Here is a 27,875-nt window from a genome sequence, read left to right as displayed (position 1 = left end):
GTGAAGCAGATCATGGAGGAGGCGGTGACGAGGAAGTTTGTGCATGAGGACAGCAGCCACATCATCTCCTTCTGTGGTGAGTCGCTGGTGGCGCGATGTCGACCTGAACTGGGGGCTGGAGCACCCTCTTCACGTTGGGCTTTCCCTGCCCGGTGCTGGGGCGGTGGTGCTGGGGTGGAACGCCCCTGGGGCACGGTCCAGCGCCGGGGCGTTGTGCTGGGGCCTGGGAGGCGGCTAGTGCCAGAGGGTGAGTTGTCCTGGCAGTGGTCTGAGTCCCTGAGGGCTTTGCTCCGTGCTTAAAATACATTGGGATGTGTCAAAAGAGGGAAGGATGTTGGCAGTGCATACAGTCACTTAGGAAATGCTAGAAATAATCTTTTTTTTTTTTTTTAATTCCCTTGAGAGTTGAGTCAACAGAAAGTCTGTTAAGTCCAAATATTTCTTGCTATTATGGAATAGGAATTTATGGAAAGGAGTCTTCAGTCTGCGTGAGTGCAGGAGCAGAGAGGCTGGAGGCTGATAAATGATTTAAAGTGGATTTTGTGGAAGATCTGCTCTGACACTGTGCAGGTTTTTGCTTCTTTTCTGGCAGCTGTGCTTTTCACTTAACCTGCTTTTTTTCACCTTTTTTTTTTTTTCTACTGGTGTGACAATTTTGTAAATGCGGGAAGTGTTTCAGAAAGGATCCATCAAAGTCTCGGCAAAGCATTTTCTAAAAACCTCCCTGAAGAGCTGTTGGCTTTTGTCTGTGGTACGTGCCACGGGGACTCTGGGCAAGGACTGTGGAGCAGAGATCCCAAGGAGAGGAGGAGTACTTGTACCTCAAAGGTGGCGTGGAGCAGGAGAGAGCAGCTTCGTTCCTGGTGGCACGTGTCACGAGTTGGAGGCCGGGCCTCAGCACCCTGCCCGGTGCAGAGCTCAGCAGGCCAGCGCTTCCCGGGAGGAGCGTTCGGGGCAGCCTGCCAGCTCCCATGGAGCAGCGGGATTTGTGGCGGCCCAAGCCGTGACTGCGATGCGGGAACGCACGGCGTGGCTGGTGACCTCGCTTGGCAGCGGTGCCCCGGCTCCTCTCAGCTGGTGGAGGAGGTTTTGGGGGGGCTGACGAAGGTTTCTGGGGGCTGGACCAGCCCACAGAGCAGTGCTAATGGCCCAGCACGTTGGCTTCCTCTCTCTTTTCTAACAGACAAAACCAGAATTTCACCGTTAGTAAGATCACTGCTGATCATCTGAGGAGACTTTGCGATCGAAGTGGCAAAATTAGATTGTTTCCGTTCTTTTGGCCCTTCCGTGCAGCTTTGGTCGTCCATTCAAACTGGAGAGTAAGCGTCTGCCTTGGGCGCAGTTGTAGCCCAGGTAAAGCAGCTTCTTCAGCAGCTTCGGTTGTCCAGCCCCCCAAGTGCTCCCAAGTGGGGAGACCTGGCTGGTGGCCTGGGGGCGTTTGAATTTCAAACCAATTAGTCTGTTGATAACGGGGCGAGCACTTCAGGCTGCCGGCTGAGCGAGGCGGTCGTAGCCCAGGAGCCGGGCACGGGACAGACCCTTTGTGCTAGGTGCTGCATGGATAAGAAAATTCCTCAGCCCCTTGGGGCGCCGGTGGGACGGAGCAGGAGCCAGATGGGGAGCTTCAAGGAGACAAAAGGACGGCATTAATCAGACACGCGAGCTGTGCTTTCTGTGCCCCGGGAGCCCTGTCAGCGTCAAGCATTTACCCACTCACCCAGGGCTCGAGAGCATGCTTTGGCAAGGCGCCTGGTGCCCGCCGTCTGCCTCCGTCTCCTCACCAGCAGCTGCCCGAGAGATGTATACTGGTTTTGGGAGACACCAGTGACCGCTATGGAAGACGAGCAAGTCCCCTGCTGTCCTGCGCCTCGGTAGCTGGCTTGCCCAATGGGGGGGTTTCCCAGGCGCCTTTGTTTTTGAATCTGTCTTTAGCCCCTTCCCCTGGCAGTGTCGGGTAGAAGAGAGCAGCAGTCAGCGCTGCAGCAGCGCGTTCTGCCAGACTCCTGCCAGACACGGTGGTTCTCCCTCCAGGCGCCGCTCTCGGAGCGGCGTGGATGCAGAAGCTGTCGCTGCAGGTGCCTGGCAGCACTGGGCAAATGGTGGAGGTAGTTTGCTGAAGGTGGCTTGCTGAGGGCTAGTAGCTGTGCTGGGCGTCTTACCCTGTTGTGCTTCCCCACTTGCACGTGTGAGATCAGGCTCCATCCACCAAAATCAGTGGAATTGCCCTTTTAGGGGTGCTCCCTGACTTTTGCGAGACGCCGTTCCTACACTGGACTCCTGATGAAGCAGTTAGGGTTCCCTCTGCCCGCTGCCTCCCAGGGCAGGATGTCTTGTCCTGGAGCGCAGCATCTGCGCCTGCTTGGAAGGGGCTTTCGGGAAGCGCGGTGAGCGTGCCTGGGCCCCGGCAGAGCTCTGGCGTGGGTCCCATCTGCGAGGTGGGACCTCTTTCTCCTGGCCCAGTCTGACCTGGCACGCTCGCCAGCCATGCGCCGCTGCCGAGGAAGCCATGCCTCCCCTGCCGTTCCGCAGGCTGCGGTGCTCGCCCGCTGCCCTCTCCGTTTCACGTGTTTCTGCTGAGGAGACGGACAGAGGAGGCATCATCGTAGCTCTGCCGGAGGGAGCTGTGCTCCCTCTCTGCCCGCTCACCAATTTTGCGGCGCTGGCGCCCGTGCTCTCCGCCATGAGCCGGCTCTCCCTGCTGCCGGCCGTCGCGGTAGTGTCTGTGGCAGCACGCAGGGTCATGGCCGAGCAGGCAGGCCGCAGCGCCGCTGGCTGCAGAGCCAGAGCCTGGGCCCAGCTCTGCCATGCAGTGGAGGTGACGTTGTGGGCTCCCTGGGCTTGAGCCTTCCTACCAGCCACGGCCTCCCTGCTCGCCAGGGGAATCCCTGGGGGCACCGCTGGGCAGGGCCCGGCCTCTGCCGCGTGCCTGGGTGCTCCTGGAGCAGACCTCGGGCACCTCCTTGTCCCGTGCCGCCATGCAATGGCAAACCCCTCTCTGCTGCCGCCTCTCCGCCCCGGGGACAGCCAGCCGGCCCTGCGGTCCCCGCTGGAAGCCCGGCGTCGCTGCAGGGGGAAGGGTTGCTCCCGCAAACCCAGGCGGCCGGGCGAGCGCGGCCGGGCTCCGCCGCTGCGGGGTGCCTGCTCAGCATTGCTGCTGCCTGGGGTCTGAGCCGGGGACGTGGACGTCGCAGGGCCCTTGGCCGAGCGAGTTGCTTTAAAGGGCAAAGCAATGAAGTCCCCTGTCGTGCCGGGGCTCAGCCCCGCGACTGAAGCTGCCCGGGCACCTCTCTGCCGCTCTACTTCCGACACCACGAGCCCTGGCTTCCCGGGGAGGGGGTGGCAGCCCGTGCCCGTCTGGAGCCTGATCTGCTTGCCGCGCCTGTCGCGCTCAGCGGAGACGTTTGCTGGCTTACAGTCAGCGGCGCTTCCAGCACGCCCGGGCTGGGGCCGTGCGGCTGCTGCCGCGCGAATGCTGCAAGCAGCGTGCGGAGGGGGAGCCGCACGCCTCGGTTGACAAATAGCTGAAGTGCGGCTCGCTAATTTGGAGGCTGGGAAGAAAATGATAGAAGTGACGACAGCTAGCGTTTGAAGAAGTTGCTCCGAGGAGGCTTGAGCAGCGCTGTCGCCGCTGAAGAAGACTGTAGCATCCACAGACAAGCACAAAAAAGAAAGAGAAGGGAGCTGCGAGGTCTCCTTTTCCGCTTTGGAGAGCGAAGTGGCTGCCTTCCTCCTTTTCTCTTGGGCCCTTGCATAAAAGGCACGCAGGTGCTTGTTTCAGGCCTGTGTGCCTTTGTACGCTGTCGACCGAACGGCATCGAAAGAGCAGAACAGACTTCAAGGTGTGACTCATTCTCTGCTTTTCTGTGCAGCACGAGGCTTCACAGCCTGGAATTATTTATAGCCTCCTGCGACACGGAGCTGAGGCACCCAGGCACAAAGGGCTCCTTGGTTCCTTCTGGCTTCTTAATGACGCCACTGCGCTTTCGCTGGCTTCTGGTGTCTACGCCTCCTGGTCCCTCTGCTGTTGCCCTCTCATTTGAACGGTACGTGCACCTTCCTTGGTGCCGTGGCTCTCGGTGAGCCGGGCGAGCTTATAAACAACCTCTTTCCCTGACGAGCAGAGCGTGCTGCAAGCCTGGCTGTGGCTAGGCAGAGCTGCCCTTTTCTCCGGGAAGAGCCACCGTCCTCGCCGAGCCCTCCTCGCCGTCCGCGCAGCCAGCGTACCGCAAACCCTGCCTGATGAAACCAGTGGTCTGGCAGGAAAGGGCAGCGGCCCCGCTCTGCCCGCCGGGGAAGGGCTTGAAGCAGACAAACGCGAGTTGGCATCTGCCGCGTTCACGCCGCCCTGGGAGGCTGACGGCGAGCTGGCGGCAGGGCTGGGGGCCGGCGTGAGCCGGGGGCTTTGTTGTCCGCGTCAGTGCCGAGGCTGCCTTCGTGCTCAGCCCCTGCATGGTTTGAATCGTGCCAGGCAACAGCGCTCTCGGGGTGGCAGAAGTACCTTTAGTCTTTTGCTGAGAATCAAAACTCCCACCTCAGCGGGGTGTAGCTGCACAGAGCTCCTGCACCGTGTGTTTCTGCTGTAGATGATACCTTTAGGGATGGGGAGGATGTCTTCACAGCGTCTGTTTGCAGTGGTGACAGTAAGTTATCAACGGGGCTCAAAAAATCGTGAGGTTAAAAAAGGAACTACCATTATGCCTGCGTTTAGCACGGGCAAGGTGCTCTTAGTGTTTGGGCTCAAGCCTCTGAGCCCTGGGGAGAGCACAGGGAGAGTTTCTCCTTCGGAGACTGTATGTTTTGCTGGCAGGAGTAGTTTTGGAGAGGTTCAGGCTGCGGCATTGAGGACAGATGCTGATGACCGCTCCGTCTTGCTGGAGCGTGCCGGGCGGCTTTTCGGCTGTCCGGGTTTTCTCCCATGTGCCGTTCCCCAGCTGGCCACGATGTGGGCGAAGCGGTCTGCCGCTCTCCTGCAGGCACGCGACTGCTCTCGCTTGTCTGCTGGAAATTTGGGACGGAACCGACGGTGCGTCGAACGTCCGGTGCCCAGCAGCGATGGTCTCTCGGGTGGGCTGCAGGGAGGCATCCCTGGCTGCTGGTCCCTCGTGGCGCTGGGAGCCGCAGCGGCCGCTCAGCTGGGCGCCTCATCTGCCCGCCCCGGGCTTGCTTCCGTGACTTTTCTCTCCGGCATAGGAGGGCGGGTGCGAGTCACAGCGGGGCTGTTTGGGCTCGTTGCCTTGCTGGCCACCCGTTACCACGTGCAGCTTGGAAAAGGGGGCTCTGATAAGTCGCCGCGTGGCAGCGTAATTGGTTTGACAGTGGGTGGCTTGGCAGAGCTGGGAATGCCACAAAAAGCCAGCGCTGCTCTCACGCCATGTCCGGCAGCTCCGGTGCCCAGCTGCACCCGGTGGGCGTTGGGGCCCGGCCAGGCTGGTGCTCGAGGCGGAGGCCACCCCCGAACAGTGGGAGGTGGCTGCTGGAGTTGGCTGCTCTTAGTCTGGAGGAGAGGAGGCTGAGGGAAGCCCTCATCGCTCTCTACAACTGCCTGAGAGGGGGCTGTGGTGAGTTGCGGGTTGGTCTCTTCTCCCAAGGAACCGGCGACAGGACCAGAGGAGATGGCCTCAAGTTGCACCAGGGGAGGTTTAGATTGGAGATTAGGAAAAATTTCTTTACTGGGAGAGCGATCAAACATTGGCACAGGCTGCCCAGGGAGGTGGTGGAGGCACCGTCACTGGAGGCGTTCAAAAAACATGTGGACGTGGCACTTCGGGACATGTTTAGTGGGCCTGGGGGTGTTGGGCTGACGGTTCGACTTGATGATCTTAAAGGTCTTTTCCAACCTTAATGATTCTGTGATTCTATGAGAACAGGGAAATCCCAGAAGATACAAATTGGAGGAGGGGGTGATGGTGCCCTGCGCAGCGCGGGCAGCAGACACTGGGGTAAAGCCCAGCTCCATCGGTAGAGTGCTGACGTGGTCCCACAGAGACCTCACTCTTGGTTCAGCCTCGATGGAGAGGGGGGACTTCTCCCCAGGTTTTGAAGGTGCTGCCGTGATTTATTCTTCAGCTGTACGTTAGCATAACCTTACATTCCAAAAGCAAAGCAAAGCTGTGGCTTTTCTGCTTGCAATTCCCTTCCAGTTTGCTCCTGGCCTCACTTGACCGGGGTTGACTCTGCTGCGGGAGGTTAGCAGCAGAGACCTGCCTGAGCTTTCAGGAGATGCCTCCATGGCTGGACACTCTAAAACGGGCACGACTGGGTGCAGTCTCAGGCGCGCAGGGCTGTTTGTGTCTGTCACTTGTATTTCAGCCTTGGAGCGTGGAACAAAGGAATGAAGGGACGCAGGGTGGGGTGGGGGTGATTTGAGTGTGTGTGAGGGAGGGGAGGGTCTTCTTGTGTTTGGTCCCAAAGCCCTGAAGCAGTCTAGTCTTGTTTGCGGCTGCAAATAATCCTCTGGGACAGGTAGGAAGACCCATCCACACGTGGGCCGTGCTATTTGCAGCATCTCTGGACTCCAGGAGGGTTTGTGTAGGGCTTTGTTTAAAAAGTCGGTATCCGTCCAGCGGCTCTGGGTGGTTGGTGTTGGGTAAGCAGGACTTGGCCGGCCTGCGCGTTGCTCTTCCGCTGTTAGCGCAGGACGCGTCTTGCCGCACCTCAGATGCTGCCCGCCCGCTCGGCGGTGAACTCGGGCATGGCACTCAGCAGGGCAGAGGTAATGAGAGCATCTCTCAGCCCCGGGAGCTGATGTTGATGGGTCTTGCATGAAATGCCTTTTTAAATGTCTCCATAGAGTTGTTCAGCTGTAGGAAAAAATGCCTTTCCAAGCGAGAAGGGCATCTGCTGGGCCGCTGCAGGGACGGCTGAGCGCCGCTGGCTCTGCAGCGCCACGTTCCTGGGGAAGGAGGGGTGCCGGTGCGCCAGAACGCGCGTTGTCAGACCCAGATCAATAGCCGGCAGAACTGTGGGTCCATGTCATTTCCCAGCGCTTTGATCAGCCTGTTTAATAAGCCTGTGTTTGACACTAGACATCCATCCTGGGCCTCCCAGGGGACGCCGGCAAACAGATTGCCGGTGGAGCCTGTACGTGTGCGCATCTTCCTGTGGAGTCATCGCCGTCTCCAGGCGCCCGGCACTCTCTGGGCACTCGCCGTGGTTTGGTGAGTGCCTGACGCTGCCTGTCGGCAAAGCCCCGCGCGGGGGGTTAGGCGAAGCCCCGGGCAAAATCCGGTCCAGCCGCACTTGTCCCTCAAACTGGGTTGAAGGGAAAACTTCAGTGAGTTGTTTGGTTTCTCTACAATCCGCAAGAAACCTGCGAGGAGAACGTCAGCCTGTTCGGCTGCATAGCAAAGCAATTATCCTGCCTGGAGAAGGTGCCGCCCGCTTCCTCGTTAGGTGTCGCATGTCTGATGAGGCTGTTCTCCTGAAGGCCGGGTGGGGATGTTCTCTGCCTTAAAGTATATTGTCTGAGGCGTTCTACAGCCCATCCTTCCATCCAGCCCGTTGATTAACAATGGTGGCTGGACCGATGAGCACGCTGGAGAGAAGGAGGAGGGACTGGTGTGCTGAGCTTGCAGAGAGACCCCACATCTGGCGCGCTGTCGGCAGCGCTCTCCCCAGTGACACCGCGATAGCCCGCGCTCTGTCGAGGCTCGGCTGGGGCTGCTGGCCCCATAGGCAAACTGGTCACCTGGAACGGTTTCAGAACCGTTTGGCTGGGGCAGCACTGCCAGACGCATCGCTGTGCGGTGTACAGCCACGCTGAGCTTCAAGCTGTTAAACCACAGACGAGCTGTTTACTCCCACAGGCTTGACCGGAGCATCTCTGTACGAGCGGGCTCTTGGCAGCTCCTGGTCCGTGCGGTTACCACCATGCCATGAGCTGGTTGCTCCTCTGCTGGGAAAGTCACCGATCGTGCCGGCACAGACCTGGAAGCAGGGTGCAACCTCGGTGCACGCTGAGGTTTTCCAGCATTAGCATCGATTTGTTTGCATTCAGGGTATCATGTAGCAGAGCCGGATCCTGGCGCATCCGGAGCAAAGGCCTTGCGAGCACAGCAGTCCGAGCCCTTTCTCCTGCTCTGTTTTTATGAATGAGCAAAGTGCTCCAAGAAATCCTAATCCAGGCTGCTAGCTTGGCACGTCAGCGCAGACTGCTTGCTGTCGGTGGCACAGAGCTGCACGTTCCCGTTTCGTCGCCAATCTAGTAAAGTCTCTTTAGGCTGTTGGTTGGTCAGATAAGTGAGTACAAGACAAATTATTCTGCCTGACTAGTCCCTCTCAGGTGATTTCAGGGAGACCCTGGATCTACTTTAGCAGGCACAAGTTAACTCTCCTTTGAAGTACGTACATCTGCGCACACCCACGGTTCATGTTAACTTCCATCAAGCTAGTCTTTTTGTTCAGGTTAGCTGAACTTCTAATAGACTTCACCGACTTCAATTTTTCTTCTTCTGTTTTGCAAAAATAAAATTGTACCTCTCTACAGTCAGCAGAACTGACGACTCTGCAGACAGAAAAGCTGTACCGCTGGCTGCTGCGTTGTGTCAAAAGACATCTGGGTTCCCTAATCTCCTGTCTGCTTAGGCAGAAGTAGAACGCGGCACTGGTTTCCTCTCGGGAAACATTTCTGCTGTGGAGCAGGGCCATGGACGCAGCAGGAGACCGGCCGCTGTGACGTGAGCTCCGAGTTCTCCTGCTGCTTCGGTAACGACTTTGCTCCGTTGCAGCTGCCGTGGAAGCCTGTGTCTTGTACGGCTTGAAGAGGAGGGCGGCAGGATTCCTGCGCAGCAACAAGATAGCAGCGCTGTTTATGAAGGTCGGAAAGAGCTTTCCTCTGGCGGAGGAGCTTTGCAAGAAGGTGCAAGACCTGGAGCAGCTCATCGAGAACGCGTAAGACACCAGCGTTGCTGTTGTCCCAGCTTGTGTTTTGGTGTGGATGTGTGGTTTGGGTATGGCCGTGGATCGCAGTGTCCAGCTGGAGCCTCTGCAGGAGGAACTGCTCTTGCAGTGGAGCTGAGTCCTGTCCTGGGCTTTTGATATCTTGGCCAAACAGGTTGCTTTTCTAGGAGACTGTGAATTGCAGTTGTGATTTAAGCTGGAATGGACAAGTTCTTAGGTCCTCTGCCCCTTGTCTCACGCTTCAGGGGCAGCTAAGCATGTGTGCTCCTGAACTGCCACAGTTTATGGAGCAGTGCACTAAGCCAACTGGAACCAAATTCGGTCTGCCTCAATGTGCAGGGCTTGAACCTGCAGTAATTCAACTTCTGCTTGAGAGTGGCTTAGTCATCCTTGGACAGGAACCAGGGAGATGGATGGTGCCACTACCTGGGGGCAGGAATCTTTATGCTGTCCTAAGATATGCCTCTTTGCTTGCAAACTGCTGTCCTCGGGCACCAGTGGAAAAGGTGTGTGGGTTGGAGGACTCTGCTGAGGCAGAGGCTTCTTCTAGGGTGCCTTTATAGCGGGAAACCCATGTACTGAAGTCAGTTTCCAAATGCAGATGTGGGCCTTCTGGAGTGGGGGGTGGAATAGATGAAGGGAGCAGTCTCCAGAGCTCTGTCCCCACGCGGTTCCCTGGGCATCCCCCAGCCACCACAGTCAGCACCACTGAAAGCCCCACGAGGTGCCGTGAGTGCCCTGGGCTCCTGCCATGCTCAGCGATGAGCCAGGGATGTTGTTGTCTTTTCCTTGTACCTCTAAAGACGAAATCAAGTCCAGGGCATCCCGGAGAACGTGCGCAAGATGCCGAAGCTGCCCAACCTGTCTCCCCAAGCCATCAAGCACCTCTGGATCCGCACAGCCCTCTTTGAAAAGGTCTTGGATAAAATCGTGCATTACTTGGTAGAAAACAGCAGGTGAGTGCTGGCACAGGCCAACCAATTTTCCGTCCCAACTCACTACCAGCATCCGCCCCTTCCAGTGGAGCTGGAGGTGTTGTTGGCTGAGCTGTGTCCGAGCGGGCCAGAGAAGTCCCTGGATGGGACAGGCCAGTTGCGTTGCTCTGTGCCCAGCACAGGCACTCTGACTGATTCCCTGCTGCTGGTGGCCACTGTACGCTCTCTAAAATAAAGACAGGCCACACTTGCTCTGCCGACAGCTGGGTTGTTGGGGACCGCATCGTCCCTGTCTTCTGCAAACTGCATGCTGAGGTGTCCTGTCCCGGGGAGGTGTCATCTCCAGTCCTCGGGATGTTTTGGTGGTGGTGGTGGTGCCGGCAATGTGCTGTGGGAGGGCGTCGGTTCCCCGCAAATTGCACGGCTAGCAGACACAGCCCGTTCAGGGCGGCTTGCCCTCTCGCCGACAAGGAGTGATACAGAAAGGGAAGGGCATGTCAGTGATTTAAAAGCACTGTCTCTGTCATTTTGCAGTCCCAGGCGCTGAATTGCCACAGCGTTCTGCTCTCTTTTGTTTCTTCTAGTAAGTACTATGAGAAAGAAGCGCTCCTGATGGATCCTGTGGATGGGCCAATTCTTGCATCTTTACTGGGTAACACTTTCCTCTTACCCCACTTTGATAGCTTGCTTTCCAAACCTGTGTTCCCAGTTCTGTGATCTGGGACGTGAAATGCAGTTGTTTTCTAGTAGGAACTTCAGAAAACATCGCAGCCCCGGACAGGTAGCCCTGTGGAGCGCTGATAAAGCCCGCAGGATGCGCAGCCGCTGAGCAGTGCGTGGAGGTGGAGAGTTGCAAGGCTGAGCTCGAGGGCTGGCTTTGCTCGCGCAGGCTTCAGTAATGCCGACGGGCATAAAGCAGGGCTGAGGCCGGCGCCCGGGAGCGGCGCGGTGCTGCGCCGCGGGGCTCGGCGCGGACGTGCCCGGTCAGGCAGGGGGTTATTGCTCGCTGCCAGGGCCGGCTGACCCCTCTGAACTCTTTGCTGCTGTCACACACTGCAGCGACGTGTGCCGAGCCTGCTGCCTGCCGTCCCACCGCCCCCGCTCCGAGGTGCTGGGCTCCGAGAGGTGACCGCGGTCGCTGGAACAGCACCGACGACTTCCTAATGTTTGCGATTGTCTTCTCTGCGCAGTGGGGCCCTGTGCACTAGAGTACACGAAGATGAAGACCGCTGATCACTTCTGGACAGACCCCTCCGCTGATGAGCTGGTTCAGAGGCACCGGATCCACAGCTCGCACTGTCGCCAGGACTCGCCCACCAAGCGCCCGGCGCTCTGCGTGAGTGGGGGGACGCCAGGCTGGGAGGGAGAGCCCCTCGCAGCGCGGCTCCTGGCCGCACGGGCGGTGCTCGCCAGGGCTTGAGGCTCTGTCTGTTTGGAAGGGGCTGTGAAGCCCTCCGATGAGGGAAGGTAGAAAAGTGCCGTTACCTGAAGTCTTCAAGCCAGAAGTGCTGGGGACAGGGGCCGTGGAGACTGCGGGCGTGCTGCAGCAGAGCGGCACCGCATCACGGGGCTCTGCCCTTTTAGAACATCATGTATGAACAAAAAGCAAAGGCAGCTGAAGTCTGCTCTGTTCATTGCAAATGAAGCACGCTCCTGGGGCTTCTCTAGGTACAGAATCGCGCTTGGCCGGAGCCAGGAGTCCTCTTAGAGGACACAAAGGGAAATATTTCTAGTAGTGACTTTCTTAAGTGTGTAAGTGAGGAGGAAATGACCTTTCAAGAGAAGCTTTTTGAAAGCAGGAGGTGTCTGTGCTCACCAGATTCAGAAGAGGCATTCCAGTGGCAGTATGGATGACCGGCCATCGCTGTCTGCCAGGGACTACGTGGAGTCGCTGCACCAGAATTCCCGAGCCACACTCCTCTACGGCAAGAACAACGTCCTGGTGCAGCCGGTAAGTACCTGCTGGGGCATCTGGGCTTCAAAATGCTGCTCTGCTCCCTGCCAGGGAATTTTGTCCCTAGTTTCTCTTTGATGGAAAAAAGGACAGGCTCATTTTTCATCTGGGAAGGCAGTGACTGGACTGTGTTTGAGGCCCTGGTGATACGGATACTCCAAGAACTCCGCTTCTGAGTAGAAACCGGCTCCTCTCCCTGCCTTCTCTTGACCAGGGGCCACAGAACCCTCCTCCTGTCCCTTTCTGCTTGCTGTAGTCGAATAAATGAAGTGCAAACTGCTTAGGTGGAGCTGTTAAGTGCCTCAGCCGGGCAGCTGCTCTTTTCCAGGCTGGTGAGGGGTCGTGTTGTCTCTGCTGGGGGGTTTGCAGGGCCAGGGCAGTCTCTGCTGCGGGGCCGCTGTGGGTTTCTCACTGTGGGCGAGAGGATGGGCTCAGGGGCGGCAGGCAGGGCTGTGTTATGCTCCAGGACTGTGCTCCAGGGCATGGCTCAGCCTCGGGTAGCCTGAGGCAGTGCTTCATGCTTCTGGTGTCTTCCAGGCTGTTCTCGCCAGCTCACTCTCTCCCTGCATTCCTCTCCTCAAGCGAGATGACATGGAGGCCATCCCGGGATATCTGTCCCTTCACCAGACTGCCGACATCATGGCGCTGAAGTGGACTCCCAACCAGCTGATGAACGGCTCCGTGGGGGATCTGGACTACGAGAAGAGGTGACTGACTCCGAGTGCGCCCTAGCGCGGGGCAGAGGGGAGGCAAGTGTTCCCCAGGTTCAGAGTGTGGATCCGGTGTCCAAGGCCATCAGTGAGTTTTCCCACTGACTGCAGAGCGAAATGATTATCCTCGAGTCTGTAGCAGGGGAGGGACGGGGAAGGAGGCCTGAGGTGGTGGGAGAGGTGGGCTGTGGGAGGTGCGGCGGGATGCTGTGCTATTGCCCGTCTCCGCTGGGAAGCATTCGGCAAGGGAACCGGGGGTGCTTGTTCTGAAAGTAGCGAAGTGGTTTCATTATTGCCCTCAGGGATTTTCTCAGGAGAATGCCCTCTCTACACACTACCCAGTGCTTTCGGGTTTATCATGGTTATTTTAATCTGGGGAACTGAGGAACCCATACACACCAGAAGAGTGTCAGCAGAGAGGGGGAACGCGAGCGGTTCCCAGATAACCGTACCTTGGTAGCAGAGCGCGTGCCATTTTGTAGTGCTGTTTGGGTACAGCCTGCAGCTGAGCCGACGTGCAGGTATTTAAAGTCCCTCGGATTTAAGGGAGTCCCTGGAGCGTGTTCCTCCAGGGAGCCCGAAGCCTGCTGAGTTTGCTTGGCAGGGTGTGCTGCCGTGCCCTTTTGCCTGGGATTGCCTTGTGGACTGCTGGCATTTCTCTTGATAGCTGCAGTCCTTTTAACAAAGTACAGAATCACGCCAGGTCCCAATTTGCCCGAGAAACAAAACGAAGCAAACAAAATCCCCTTCCACCAGCAAATGCTCCAGGAAAGCTGGAGTGTTCAGGACGCTGATTCTTTGACCTAGAGTAAAGATCATCTTCAGCAAAACTTGTTCTCAGTTTTGTTTATTCTCAGTTGTAGTTTTCTTTGGTTTTTGTTTACCTGTGTTCTTTTCGTCTCCCCTTTCTTCTTGGCCCCTGGGCCATTCCCTTATGCCTGGTACCCTCCCCCTAAAATTCTATTTTCATCTCTACGCTACTTTTCTGAGTTCTTGACTTGGGCATCAGCCTAAGCTCTAAAACTTCCCAGTGTCAAGACGTGACCAAGGAAGAGAGGAGTCAGATGCCAAAGTAAGTACGAATATACAAGGAGGATATACTTATGCACCCCTCCCCGTCCTTAACTGTGTTCATAAGCTGTTTTATAAAGCTTTTATTTTAAGCGCTATTTTTGAGAAGTGGCAGATAACGCTGCTCAGATTTGGGAAATTTGCTTTGTTGCAAAGAAGTGGGATGTTATTAAATGCTGACACCCTCACAGAGCGGTGCTCTCGCTCGGCTCTCCACAGAAGCGAAACCCCGCATGAGGCCGCGTCTCTTCTGGTGAGATCCCCTTCCCCGCCTTCCTCCTGGCATCTCCCTGGCCCTCTGCCCTGCCTGCTGACCCGCAGCTCTCCCGGCGTTTCCTAGATTTGCGCAGTCACCTGGAGGTGCCTGTGCCGAGGGAGCGCGGATCTCGAGCAGAAGCATCCGGGACCAAATCTATTTTCAGCCTTGAAAAAACCCCACGAATTGCGAGGGTTTCTTTTCCCCCTCCCCTGGGGACAGGAGCTCAGCAGAGCAGCAGCCCAGGCTCGCGCTGCATCTTCCCTTGGGGCGCCGGGGCTGCTCCTGCCATGTTCATGGGGTTCTCCCAGCACCCCAGCAAGGCGAGGAGTCCTTTCTGGGGTGCCCAGGGGAGACTGCTCAGCTCTGCAGGGCTCCGCGTCCCTCTTGCTATTGCCAGCATCCACGGACACGTTGTCCGTGTCTGGGAACGATGTGAGGATAGAGAAACAGCCCGGGGCAGGCGGGGCTGGACTCGCCCTGATCGAGCTGTAGTGGCAGGGACAGTTACTGGTTCTGGAGGGACGTTGTCACTGACCCCAGCTGACTTCGTGGCAGTCGCGCTGCTGCTGGGACCTTATCCTCTCTGCAGCTTCCCCTGGCGCCAGGGTGGCTGGAGGCAGGATCTGGAGCTGAAGTGAACAGAAGCAGAGCCTCTTGCATCCCTGAAGCTCACTGCTTCCTCTCTTTCTCTGTTCCAGCGTGTACTGGGACTACGCCATGACTATTCGCCTGGAGGAGATCGTCTATTTGCACTGTCACCAGCAAGGTAAGGCCAGAGTGGGGGGCTGCCGGAGGGTGTCATCACCCTGACCTTTGCTTCGTTGGATCTTTGGGGAGTGCCCGTGTTGGGAGGGTTTTGATTCAGCTCCAGGGCAGATGTCCAGAGCTCTGGGTGGTCACTCCTATGTGAGTGCTTCTAGGAAAACCTTTAAGCCAGCTCCCGGCTGTGGTGCTTGGCTGGGGAGCGCTCCCTGCAGAGCGGTGCTCTGTGGTTTTCGCGGGCGCGATCTCCCAGGCGAGCCTTCTCCAGGAGCCCAGGCTTGTAACAGACTCGGGGAAGAATCCAAACAAGGAAGAAATCCTTTGCTTTGCACACTAAAAAGACAATTCCCTGAGCTTTCTTGCCCGTCCTCTGCATTTTTGACTGATAAGGTTTCCCTCATTCATCTGTGTGTCTTCTCTCTGCTGTCACTGCTGCTAATAGTAGACAGCGGTGGAACGGTTGTGTTGGTGAGCCAGGATGGGATTCAGAGGCCCCCGCTGCGGTTCCCCAGAGGAGGGCACTTACTGCAGTTCCTGTCGTGCCTGGAGAACGGCCTCCTGCCCCATGGCCAGCTGGATCCCCCCCTCTGGTCGCAGCGAGGAAAGGTAGGCACCCCAAAACTGGGCTTGTTCCTGAGCCCACAGCGCTGCGGGTCCTTGCTGGTGTTCCCTTGTGGGGTGTCTCAGAGCAGAGCTGATGGGGGGAACCCTGCCCGATATTAGGGGCTGCTGCATTTTAAACAATCCCCCTCCTGAAACTAAGAAGGGAGGTGGGATTGAAATATGGCAGTTTGGTTTAGCTCATGGCCTTGACCAGCTAAACAGACCCTTCTGGGCAAAGCAAGGGAGGTGGTATGGGGGTCCTGGCATGGTGGGTTCGGTTCTCATGGACCTGGCCGTGCTGCGTGGGTTATACGTACCCTGTGCGCAAACAGGGCTACGTACTCGCCCCGTAATTGGAAGCGTAACCCAAAGGCTGCTCCGGCACAGGGAACATGCGAGCATCATCCGGGCTGACGAAGCACGTGTTCTTGTTAGGCAGGAGTTCGGTAAGCAAGGCAGCGGCCATGCCGGCCTGCGTGGTCGAGCGCGGGGCGGCTTGTGAGCGCGTTTTGTTCACCTAGGGGAAGGTGTTTCCCAGGCTGAGGAAGCGAAGTCCCCAGGGCTCCTCCGAGTCTGCATCCGACAAGGAAGAGGAGGAAGCCACAGATTATGTTTTCAGGATCATCTACCCAGGGACACAGTCTGAATTCGGTGAGTGCGTTGGCAGAGTGTTTCAGGTGGGTTATCACGGGGTGTTTGGGCACCCGGGGATGCAGCACTGACAGGCACGTGGCACTTCGTGCCAGGAAATGGTTCCAGAGACCCATGGGTTTTGCTTGTAACACTACTGCCTTTTATTCAGCCTTAGGTATGGGCTGGGGGCTTATTTTTTTGTTTTAACTTTTCACTTGCTACTGAGTCCTTCATTTCTGCAGCTGCACAACAGGCCATGACTGCCGTAATGGTTGGAAAAAAATTCTTGCACATAATTTCAGGAGTAAAGTTTACTTTGGTCATGTTCCTTGGGGGTCCCTTTTTACCATCGCAAGCCTCCAGGGCTGATTCTTCTCTCGCTATTGCCAGGCCAAGTCGGCAAGTGCTGCATTAAATCCAGCCGTGTTCCTTCAGCGTTGCTTCTGCAGCACGAAGGAGACGTTACAGCACCCTTTTCTGTGTACTGCCAGGTTTGACCCATGTGTCTTCACTCCCTAGCTCGCAGGGCAAGGGGGAGGGTGCTGCTGGATTCACCAAACCAGAAATCTCTCCTGGTGTCTGGTTGTGAATGATCTGAACAACGTGCTTGGCTGAAGTGACTGTACGTTTGTCCTCACTCTTCTGTGGGACACTAAGAACAACTTTTTGACGTCTGGGAACATTGTAGATGACTTTATAAGGGGGAAACCAAGAGTGCAATAGAAGACTTGAGCTTTTAAAAAACTGAAATTTGATCAACAGCTTGCTCCTGTATTTTTGAGGCTAGAAGGGGGCAATCGCATTTCCTGTGACTCCTCCGTAACATCAGTTAAGATTATGCTTAGTTCTCCCTGCCTTTAGATGACTAACGCAATTCAGTGAGTCAGATAAAAATCTGATTGAAGCTAAAATAGCAGATAGAGATGCTCCTTTCTGTAGCTTCCTTTTGATCTACTCCTTAAAATTCCATGCTGGGGGCCACATTTTCTGTGAAACGAATTGCTGCAATCTCCTCAGCTGGCATCATCGAGGTCTGTGTGGTTCCTGTGGACCTTCCCAGAGGGGGCTGGGACTGCATCGGTTGTTTCTTCTCCACAGATTCTTCTCTTCTCTCCTTTCATTTGTGCCCTTGTCCTCTCTCTGTGTCTCTAGTTACCATTAATGGTAATTTTCACCCATTCCTTGCATCTGTGATCTCCATCACTGCTGTGAGAGGGAAGATCGCGAGGACTCCAGCCGCAAGCAAGATGGTGGTGATCCCTAAATGGTTTCTGAGGCTCCCCATCGCGTTCCGACCTCCCCTTGCCGCTCTGGGGGCCTCCCGGCGTCAGTGTAATGTGGCTGTCGTTTGTGTCTGGTACTGCTGCTTGCCCGCGTTGTCACTTGATAATTCCTGCAGCGGTGTCCCCTGTCACTGCTGACCATCACTGACCATCAGCGCCTGCTCAATATGAGGGAAATAGCAATATTTCAACATTTTTCTTGCTAGTATCAGTTATTCAATATCACAAGCAGGGAGAGCCAGTGAGACCAAGGGCGAGTGAGGAAGCCCTCTCCCAGCTGGAAGCTGGAATTTCTACCATGATTTAATGTCCAGGGAGGAGCAAACGGGATTATTCTTCATTAATCTTTTTCTGCATCCCACAGTTCACCTTCATGATGACCCTTTCCTAGGGAGGCCCAAGGCCACCGGGCAGGGGCTGTTCCAGACCAGCAGCCAAGGGGCGCAGCGTGGGCGCAGCTCGGCGCTCGGGGCTGCGCGCTCCCTTGCGCTGGCGCTGCGCCTGGTCGGTTTGTAGGGCGGTACCCGAGCAGGATCCGAGGCCGCTGCAGTAACACTGCTGAGGCTAAGCAGGGATTTAGCAAGTGACAACATGAAGAGCTACTTGCTCCTGCTGTCCCTCTCAACCTCTTCATCAAAGTCTCCATCTCCTGTCTTGTGATTTGGATGCTCCCTTCTTTTCCTGAATCTTGGGTGGGATCCTTGGTGTTTGAGAGATGGGGGCTTTTTTCCCCCAGTGACCCGCTTTTCCAGGGGCAGTGGTTGATTTCAATCATTTTCTTCCTCATCTGTGTGACAGTCTGTTGCAGCCCCTTGTCTCGAGTCCCTCTGGGTTGGGTGTTTGTTTTCTGCTCTGGTCAGCACTCAGCAGTTTAAGATTAGCTTGCTGAAGGCACTGTAGTTAATTAGCAGATGGTTCTCTAACTCTCTCATCAATGCTCTTTGTTTCCTTTCCTTTCCTTTCTCCTGAGCTTACCGGTGCTGGTGCTGTGATTTACCTGGTGTGGGTCCTACCTGGTTGCTGGAGTCTCCTTGGGAAGAGTGCGGGACGCTGCATTTGCTAATCAAAACTCTCCTCTCTGACCTCCTGTGGCTCGCCTGACTCCAGGGGCAGTGCCAGACGGTAGCTGATGCTCCTCTCTCTGCCCTCTTACAGTGCCCCAGGACCTGATGGACACACCGGCTGCTGGCCTGCCTCCCATGTGGCAGCCCAGCACCCGCAAGTCCTCCTGCTCCTCCTGCTCTCAGAGCGGCTCCTCTGACGGTGGGCCATCCAACGGCTGCAGCCACGAAAGGTATGACGGCTCTGCTGCCGCTTGCTTTGAGAAATACAGGTAGAATAAAACAGGGGTTACGGGTGAAAGCCCAGCAGGATGGCTGAACTAGAGCAGTTATGGTGCAAGTGGTGGCTCGAGCCTCACACTTGGCTCGGTTGTCCAGGGGCCATTTGCAGGGGCCAGTGGGACGCGTCCAGGCTGAAGTGAGGCTTGTCCCCTCATCTGGGACGTCTCAGCTGCTCCGTGGCCATCTCCTGGCAGCAAGAATTGCTGCTCTCAAGATGAGGAGCGGTCCCGTGGTGCGCCTCTGAAGGCAAAGCTGGAACAGTCAGATCAAAGCAGGGGCTGAGGGAACGCATGGGAGCATTTGCTGTCCTCACATCTGACAGTGTCTTTATCGGCAGAGCTCCGCTGAAGCTCCTGTGTGACAATATGAAGTACCAAATCCTCTCCCGGGCCTTCTACGGCTGTGAGTACTTGTCACGTGCATGGTGTCTTGAGAAGTGTGATGGGCAAGGGATGATGTCCTGGGCTCTGGGCTAGGAGTGGTGCTGAGGCAGCAGGGTGGTGGCCAAGGGTACTGGGACCAGTTTCTTGCATGCAGGGCCCTATGTACATGTGCTCAGGCTTGGGAGCAAACATCTGAACTCTGATCCTCGGACTTCAGCGCAGCGAGCAGCACCGCTGGTGGTACAAGATGATGAGATACTGAGCTGTCCCAGTAGACTCCCTGCTTTGCTGCTTAGGCTGGATGTGGCTTCAGAGGGTCTCCCTTGTGGATCAGAGTCACCGGAGCGCTCTCCTGCACTTCATCCTCGTGGCTCCCCGAGTTCCCCAGCTGAATGTTTGCTTTTGCCTGATGCAGGGCTGGCCTACTGCAGACACCTCTCCACGGTGCGAACCCACCTATCTGCGCTGGTTAACCACAACATCGTGTCTCCTGACGTGCCCTGCAATGCCAGCTCGGGACTGACTGTGGACATATGGCAGCGGTACCTGCAGGACAGCACGGTAGGGCCAGCACTCTTGGGACGTGCCAGTTGTGGTGGGCTTGGGATGCCCGGGGCAGCGTCACTTAAGCAGCTCTAGCATGGTAAAGTAAAGCACATTGTTTGAGAAGTTCCCTGAGAACAGAAGTCACGCGGCCTGCCCGGGGCTGCACGGAGCCTGGGGCTCCTAATCCTTGGCGCGTGGAAGCCGGGGAACGAAGGCTGCGCTCTGTAACTTGCTGCTGTTCGGAGCCTGCCCACAGCAGCGTCTGTCACCCTGAGTACTGTGGTCGTGAGCAGGGGTCCCAGCGTGCTGTTACGGCAGGATAGCCGGAGAGCTGTGACCAGTGCTGCAGTCCTGACACACTGCCGGTGCTCAGAGGCACAGCAGTCACCTTGAGTGACTTCGGTGGGCCACTTTCTGGCTGTGGTGATCCAGTGTTTCCCAAAATGCCCATCCGCAGGGGCCTCTGGCTGTACTTAAACCCAAGCGGAGATCGGAGAGAGCATCTGCAATGAATGGGCAGCGAGTCTGCGGGTGATCAGCGTCTGGGCAGCACTCCGGGCGCCAAAAGACGGAATAGCCAGGCTGGGGTTGCCCTTGCATCTGCCAGCTGATGGGCTCTGGTCCTGGCTGCATCCGTGCGCTGACTCGGAGCTCTTCCCACAGAGTTATGAGGACCAGGAGCTGCTGCGGCTGATCTACTATGGCGGGATCCAGCACGAGATCAGGAAGGCTGTCTGGCCCTTCCTTTTGGGCCATTATCAGTTTGGGATGACGGAGGCAGAAAGGAAGGAGGTTGGTACGGGTGTGTGGCCAGCTCAGCAGCCTGGTGTATGGCATTGGTGTGCCCTGGATGTTTCACAGCTTGAAGTGTCCGTGTGCCAGAGTCCACCCCATGAATCCACTGGGCGTTGTGCCCCCTTTGTACTGCGGCTGTAGATGGGAGGTGGGAGAAAGACTCAGGTAGGCAGGAATTGGTAGGACCAAGCTCAATGCAGCTGCTGGCCGCTGATGTTCAGTGCTCTGCACGCTTCTGGGAGGCAGGAAGGAGGCAGATGGTCATTTTTCTGTCCTAATTTTTGCAAGGGTTTGTGGGTCAGGCTCTGGCTGTCACTGTGCCGGAGCTGGGTGACTTTATGTCCCATCTAGCCATGGCTAACGCAAGCGTGCGCTCAGCTTGTCTGTGCAGGGCTGCTTGGGGGGTGGAGGCGGCACTGGTTTCTGGGCTGTTCCAGACTCTGTCTCTAAACGCTGCAGGCTGACGACCAGATCCGCACCTGCTACGAGCACACCATGGCGGAGTGGCTGGGCTGTGAGGCCATCGTCCGGCAGCGGGAGAAGGAGTCGCACGCAGCAGCTCTGGCCAAGTGCTCGTCCGGGGCCAGTCTGGATTCCCACATTCAGAGGATGTTGCACAGGGACTCGACGATCAGCAACGAGGTGAGGGTGCGGGGGCTCGGGGAGGGCTGCGCCCACCCGGGCTCCGCGTCAGCCTGTGCTACAGCGAGGGATGGAGGCACGGTTCTCGCTCACCCTCCGTCCCTGACCTCTGCCTGCCTCTGCGCCTCGTTGCTCTCTAACCCGTGCCAGTTAGGATTGGAGCTTTCTTACCCATTTTCTTTCGTCTGCTCTTCCAGAACATTTAGCAGTAGGAGCGGGCACCTTCTGCAGTATCACCCCAGTTTCCATGCTGTTGGCTGCTGCACTGGCTGGTTTTGGTCTGTGGCCTGAGTGATGGAGGTCGAACAGATTTGCTTGGTCCTTGCAGCTGCAGCATCCGCAGCAGCGCTGAACCGCTCTGCGTCTGTGGCCCCGCGTGGGCCAGGGGCAGCAGGGAGAGGGCAGGGGGTCCTGGCGGAGGACAGCGGGTCCGCCAGGACCCCAGAACTCGTTTGTGGAGCCACGTGTCTGAATCCAGACACTCTTCCCAGTCCTGTGAAATGTTCCTGCGGTATCTCTTGTTACCCGGTTTGCACTCCTGGCGCACATCAGGATTAGTTCCGCGGAAGTCAGTGTTGAAGCAGGGGGAGGGAGGAAGGAAGACCATGTTTTTGACACTGAGGGGCTGTGAAGCTTCCTTTTTGCTATCCATGTCTGCGTGCCCTGGGAATATGTGCTGGGAGGGGAGCTGGCAGAGTTAATCCATGCAAAGTTTTACCCTTTTCCCGTCTGAAATTTCCTGTTATAAAATGCTCCCATGGTAATGGAGGAAAACTGTCGCCCTTCCTCTCTCCATCAGAGCCCTGCCCAGCAAACACCCACAATACTAGGGTGGGGACAACTCCTGCTGCCGTTCTGAAAATGCTGTGTTTTCTTAAATCCCTATTGTTTGTGTGTGATGTCATTGCAATGCTCTGTACACCCCGACTTGCGTGCAGTGTGAGCGGCCGCAGGCTCCTGCGCTGTGAGCCTGGCGCAGGGACGGCTCAGATAACGGGCGGACTCGCTCTTACGTGAAGGCTGGTTGTTCAGAGGGAATCCACGAGGCAGAGCACTGAGCTGGTAGCTGCAAAGCCCGACACTTCCTTCTGTGCTTCAGCTGGAAGCCAGAAAAGGGTGCTGTTGACTTTTAGAGGGGCTGCCTCAACTGAGTCTGGCTTAAAACATCAGTATTTGTCCTTTTAAGAAAAGGAAAAAACATTAATATGCTCGGAGGGATTGTTTTATGGCCTGTGACTTCATCGTTTATGTAAACTAAGATGGGGCGAATTGCGTTGCTGCCAAATTAGGACAGAGTTTTGTAGAAATGTGCACTCCAGGGAGACAGCGTGACCTCTCTGAAGGCCAGAAGAAAGCAGTTCATTTCAGACCCAAACATACAGTGTTTCAACAACTGCGTTGGCCTGGGACTTTGCTTTTTGTCATCTTCTCCAGCAGTAAATGTCAGTGAGGCAGGGTGCCGCGCTGCATGACAGATCTGCATGGCAGAGTTGATGTGATGTGAACGTCTTTCATGGCCCAAAGATGAGAATTTATTGGATGCATTTTCTGCTTGTTCTTTACGTGCAGATGTGCCCACCTCTGATAGCGTGATTGAGCCTCCCCCCCGCTCCAGACACCATCCTCTTTGCCTTTTCACTGGCCTTTTTGTTCTCTCTTGCAGTCTTCGCAGAGCTGCAGCTCCGGCCGACAGAATCACGCCCGGCTGCAGAGCGACTCCAGCTCCAGCACGCAGGTGAGCGGCAGCGCTTTGTCCCCTCTTGCTCGTTCGGACACCGGCCGCCCAACAGCGTACGGCTCTCTGCCCCGGCTTGGGCTGAGAGCCGGTTGGTGACCGTAACGGTTTCTGGCAGACAGAAGCAGTAGTCGGAGGAGGTGAGCGACTCTCAGACCTGCCTCTGGAGCCAGCGAGGCCAGCACCGCGTGTTGCTTGGCGGTGTTCGGTGTTCACCAGCCTGCTCTGCCCAGGCTTGAAGGACCCAACCCCTGTGTGGCCTTCACACTTGAGGGCCCTTGGCTGCTCCGTGTGCGAGTAACCATGTGTGTAACCAACCTGTTCAAATGATGTTCTGCCCAATATATTACCCTGAGTAAAATCTAGTCCTTTGGAGCAGAGACTGTGGGCTCCAAGTTGTGCAAATGACCAAGCACTGACCTGCCAAATCTGGGCAGGGGAACTGTGCCCAGAAGTTCCTCCAAGAGTCTGGTTAAAATGGGACAGAGAGCTAGATGCTCAGGCTGCAGTTGTCTCACTGTAGCGAAGATGTGGAGCCACAGCCAGGCACAGCACTAGTAAGTTAAAATGCCCTCAAGTCCTCTGAGCTTTCTTCCATTGGTTGCTGGTGTGAGCCCTGCACATGTAGAGCAGACCTTCCTCCCTCCCCACCGTTGGGAACATGGGCGTTACATCCCCAAGAGCTGCATTCAGCAGTGAAACTGAATTCCCGACAGTTTGCTGAACGCGGGGGGTTTGCTCGCTCTCACGCGGCGCTCTGTGCTGTGCAGGTGTTTGAATCTGTTGATGAAGTGGAACAGACCGAAGCAGATGCTCAGCTGGAAGATAGCAAACAAAGCAAGATCCCCAACGGGACGGTTCCTAACGGCACGTGTTCCCCCGATTCTGGCCACCCCTCTTCCCAGAACTTCTCCATCGCATCGGGGTTCTCGGAGCGCAGCTTCAGCAATGAGGACAGCACCCTGGAAACCAACAAATCCTCGGCCAGCTCTCAGGGAAAGGCCGGTGGGTCCGACGTGCCAGCCCCACAGGACCCAGAAAGTGCCCGGCAGGAGGAGAAGCTGCAGGGCCAAGACAGCCTGGAAGGTGAATTTCCCACCGGTGGAAGTGTGGACTTTGTTCCCGTGGGTGAGCGCTCGGCAAGGGTCCTGCGTGGTCGTGACGCTGTGGCCCTGACTGTGGTAGAGAGCTGGGCAGACAGCGAAGCTGAAAAGCAAAGCTTGGTGGAGAGCGAAGATAACCTCTCCGAGGAGCCGGAGATGGAGAGTTTGTACCCACAGCTGGATTCTCTGGCTGTAGCTGATCTGGCCAACAGTGAAGCATCTGCCGTCTCCTCGATGGGTGTCACCTACTCTGTAAGTACGGCCTGTTCACCGAGTGGGTTTCTTCCTGGGTGCCTCACTATTTACTTGTGTTTGCCCGGTGCTGATCCCGCGGTTGTGTGTACGAGGGCTCTCCACCTTCCACCCAAACCCTGCCCTGCCGCTCCGTTGCCTGTGCAACTTCCTTTTTGTTTTTTTTATTTGAAAACAAATCAACTTTGCTTTTGTTTTGGGCAGCCAGAGCTACTGGACATGTACACGGTGAACCTGCACCGCATTGAGAAGGACGTGCAGCGGTGTGACCGCAACTACTGGTACTTCACCCCTGCCAACCTGGAGAAACTGCGCAACATCATGTGCAGGTGGGAGCGGTGGGGTCAGGGTGGGACCTGCCAGCCCTCCCTGCGAGGAGAGCAGGCTCCTGACTCTGGTGGCTGGTTTCCCTGAATTCACCTTGAGGCTGGAGCATCAAACTTTGTTCTGGTTACTGTGTTTTGCCTCATTGATTTCCTCCCCCGAATCCCCTCATCATCCCAGAACTGGGGCCACAGCTCCAAGGGCCTCCCGGTTACCAGACCGAGGAGTCCAGCCGTCCTGCCTTGTGCTGCTCTGCCCCGTGACTGCCACGTGTCTGGGTCGTTGGCCAAAGCAGTGGGCTCCCCGGGGCTGCCCAGGCACGCTGCCTCGGGGTCTGAACCCAGTGCAGCCCACCTGCTCTCTGGAACATGCCTGGAAAATGTTTTAATGAGGATCCGCCCGCAGAGCTGTAGTGCTAATGAGGAGGTGCCTGAAGCGGCCAAGCGGTTAGTGCCTACCCAGGAGACAGCAATACCTGGGTGCGTTTCTGATTCTCTTTGCTTAGTCCCTGTGACTAAGGGGTTGCTGTGTGACATTCACCGACTCAAACCAACTCCAGCTCAGCAGCTGCAGCTGCTTCAGGGGCAGCGAAGGCTAAAATATTATTACTCATCTTGCAAATATGAGGAGAAGCTGCTATTTCATTAGAGCTGTCACTTTATCTAACAGCCGGAGTTGGAGATCTCTGCTGAGATGAGACCGACAGTGCAGCAGATTTTGGAAAACTAATGGGCACGATGGGAAAGATTGTTCCCTTGTGCCAGCAGTGGAACTGAGTCCTTTCTGAATGCATTTTGACTTGCTACCAAATATGGGAAGATATCTCTGCAGGGCTGGTTGCTTCCTGAGACGCTGGGTCCGGGGAGGCGAAGCAGGCAATATCATGCAGAGAGCACCAAGAGGATGAACCGAGGGGGAAGGGAGAGGATAAATGGCCAAATTCTCTTGGTCTCTGCCCTTTGACCAACCACCCCACCTTGCTGTGCTTTTTGATCTCGGTTTTTCCCTGCACTGATTTCCATGCAGTGGCCGTGGCACAGCCCTGGATGTGGCCATCGCGGGGTGTTGATCCAGGGCTGTGCCACGAGATCACCACGGGAACTTAATCATTTACAGGCTGGCTGTAGAGGAACGGAGCGCAGGCGTAACAGAATAAACAGGTCTGATTTGCCCTGCCTGCTGCCGTGCATTGGTGGCAGCACGCAGGAAATGCCGGCGTCCCAGGAACAGAGGCAGGGCATGGGCAAGCGAGGTGGCAGACTGTGGCACTCATGTGTGGCACGGGAAGGGCTCACAGGCCACCTTTCCTGCTCTCTCACACAGCTACATCTGGCAGCACATCGAGATCGGCTACGTGCAGGGGATGTGTGACCTGCTAGCCCCTCTCCTGGTCATCCTGGATGATGGTGAGTGGGTGGCTCCGCTCTGCTGGTGCCTTTGTGGGAGCGCGTGGGGGGATTTGCTGGGCTGGTGGCCCTTTGCAGTGGGAGAGTCCCGTGCTCGGAGGTGTGGAGCGGCTGGTGGCAGGATCCCATTTGTTCTTGATGCTGTCTGGCTCCCAGGAACCCAACCTGGGCACAGCGTGTACCTTTTGCTGTGGGATCTGTATTCCCGAGGCTGCGCACCCCTGACCGTGTGTGTGGAGCGGGGAGGGATATCCCTCCCGCGAGGGGATGGCGCAGGGGATGCGGGTGCGGAGGCGGCAGTGTCCGTGCAGCCGAGCAGTCCCTGTCTCTCTTCCCTGCGCAGAGGCTCTGGCTTTCAGCTGTTTCACCGAACTTATGAAGAGGATGAATCAGAACTTTCCCCACGGAGGAGCCATGGACACCCACTTTGCCAACATGAGATCTCTGATCCAGGTAGCAGGGTCCTGGCACAGGTCTGGCAGCCTCTCAAACCAGAGGGGGAAAAGCTGCTCTTGGGGTGGGGGTCTTGGAGGGCCTGAGAGGAGCTTTCCATGGTGGGAAGCAGGAGGGAGGGCAAGTGGCTGTGAAGAGGAGAGCCTGGGAGCGACATGTGCCAGCATTGCAAAGGAGGGAGAAACTGCTTGGAAGATGTGGTGGTGCGGTAGGAGAGCGGTGGGAACGGAGGAGGACAGGCAGAGGAGGGGCTGGTGTCTCTGGTGTGCGCTGATGAGGTTCCTTTTGCTTTTCTTGGCAGATTCTGGACTCTGAGCTCTTTGAGCTGATGCACCAGAATGGTGATTACACTCATTTCTACTTCTGCTACCGATGGTTTCTCCTGGACTTCAAGAGAGGTGTGTGCTGGGAGGGAGGCAGCTGAGACCAGCACATGGGGAGGGAAGGCAAGGTGTGCCGTGCTGCCGCGCTTCTCGGTACACTCTGCAACTTCGGTTGTCTGAACGTAACTTTGTACCATGTGTTCCTGTGTTGCTTTTCCCTGGTAGACTTGTGGCTGACTTTTCTGTCTAGATACGGAACCCGTTGCTCCAGCGCTGCTGGTGAGCCTCCACCGGGTTTGTCCTGAAGCCTGTGCCACCTGCTGCAGGCCTGAATATTTGTCTCTACCAATGACTGACTTATTGCTTCCAACTGGAACAGGTTCTGGTGGGAAGAAACCACCCAGCGTGTCTTCCCAGTGCTGCTGTGAACTCTATGAGTGGGGATGACTGTAACCCCGTGGCTGGTGTAGTAACTGCTGGGCCTTTTCCTCTGTTAACAGAGCTGGTGTACGATGACGTCTTCGCCGTCTGGGAGACCATCTGGGCAGCTGCACATGTTTCCTCTGCCCACTATGTGCTCTTCATAGCCCTGGCTTTGGTGGAAATGTACCGGGACATAATCTTGGAGAACAACATGGATTTTACAGACATCATCAAGTTTTTCAACGGTACGGTTTGTGTTCTATTGGGCTGAATTTGTGGCAGCTGCTGAGAGGTAGGCAGCACATGCCTGTCTGACTGTAGACAGTCATATCTGGGCTATACCGGTAAATGTTTAAAACAAACAGAGCAGTGTGTGGTTGTGCGACACTGATGCTTGGAACACGACAGTAAAGAGACCCCTTGCCCCTGAACAGTCAGGCTCTGAGGGGCCATGGTGGTGCCATCCTTGGCAACAGCCCCCCTTGCCGTGCTTGAAGGGAGCTGTGAGTTCCTGCTGGCTGTAATCATCCCAAGATGAGCTGGTTAATGATGGCTCTTCAGAGTCAGGTGTCTCTGCGAGGGATGGGGCCTGGGCACTTGGACAGGAGTTCGCAATTTCAGCTCCCACTTGGAGCTCGGTTGAGGAGCAGAGAGCTGTGAGGCTGGGGGAGCTCCTCGAGATGCCGGGCTGCTCGGGTCTAGCCTTTTTGTGGGTCTCTTCTGTCTGTGTTCCAGAAATGGCTGAGCGGCACAACACCAAGCAGATCCTGAAGCTGGCTCGGGACCTTGTCTATAAAGTCCAGACTCTGATTGAGAACAAATGAAGGACGTGGGGAAGACGAGGCATCCAGACAAAGAGCCGGGACTCCCCTTCAATGCTTCCTCCCCTTCTCCTTTGTCTCCAAGTGGCACACCTGTGGAAGTACGGTAGTTGGACACGTGCTGCTGTCTAAACTGGAAGTACCCTTAGCTCTCCAAGTGCTGTGTTCAGTGTTAGGTCCAGGGGCCTCGGCTCAGATCTTTGCAGCCTTCTTCAGTG

The 27,875-nt window shown here is 56.6% G+C and overlaps 1 protein-coding gene across 1 annotated transcript; it reads left to right on the top strand.

Annotated features, from left to right (window-relative positions):
* On the top strand, positions 1–27,660 carry SGSM1 (small G protein signaling modulator 1; the record flags this gene model as incomplete). The annotated part of the gene is made up of 24 exons (XM_082007932.1): positions 1–76; positions 8,727–8,889; positions 9,702–9,854; positions 10,418–10,485; positions 11,024–11,169; positions 11,653–11,784; positions 12,370–12,494; positions 14,526–14,593; positions 15,032–15,195; positions 15,714–15,843; positions 16,978–17,157; positions 18,264–18,402; positions 18,789–18,853; positions 19,250–19,395; positions 20,044–20,172; positions 20,635–20,817; positions 22,481–22,552; positions 23,323–23,907; positions 24,112–24,236; positions 25,555–25,637; positions 25,981–26,090; positions 26,392–26,488; positions 26,914–27,081; positions 27,572–27,660. The coding sequence occupies exons 1-24, from the start codon at positions 13–15 to the stop codon at positions 27,658–27,660; spliced, it is 3,384 nt and encodes a 1,127-aa protein (XP_081864058.1). The 5' UTR covers positions 1–12.
* Positions 27,661–27,875: the final 215 nt, after the last annotated feature.

The sequence above is a fragment of the Phaethon aethereus genome (genome assembly GCF_964289735.1).
Source record: "Phaethon aethereus genome assembly, chromosome: 17".
Taxonomy (NCBI): Eukaryota; Metazoa; Chordata; class Aves; order Phaethontiformes; family Phaethontidae; genus Phaethon; species Phaethon aethereus.
The sequence above is the reverse complement of the archived record's forward strand: the minus strand, read 5'-3'. Positions and strand labels throughout refer to the sequence as shown.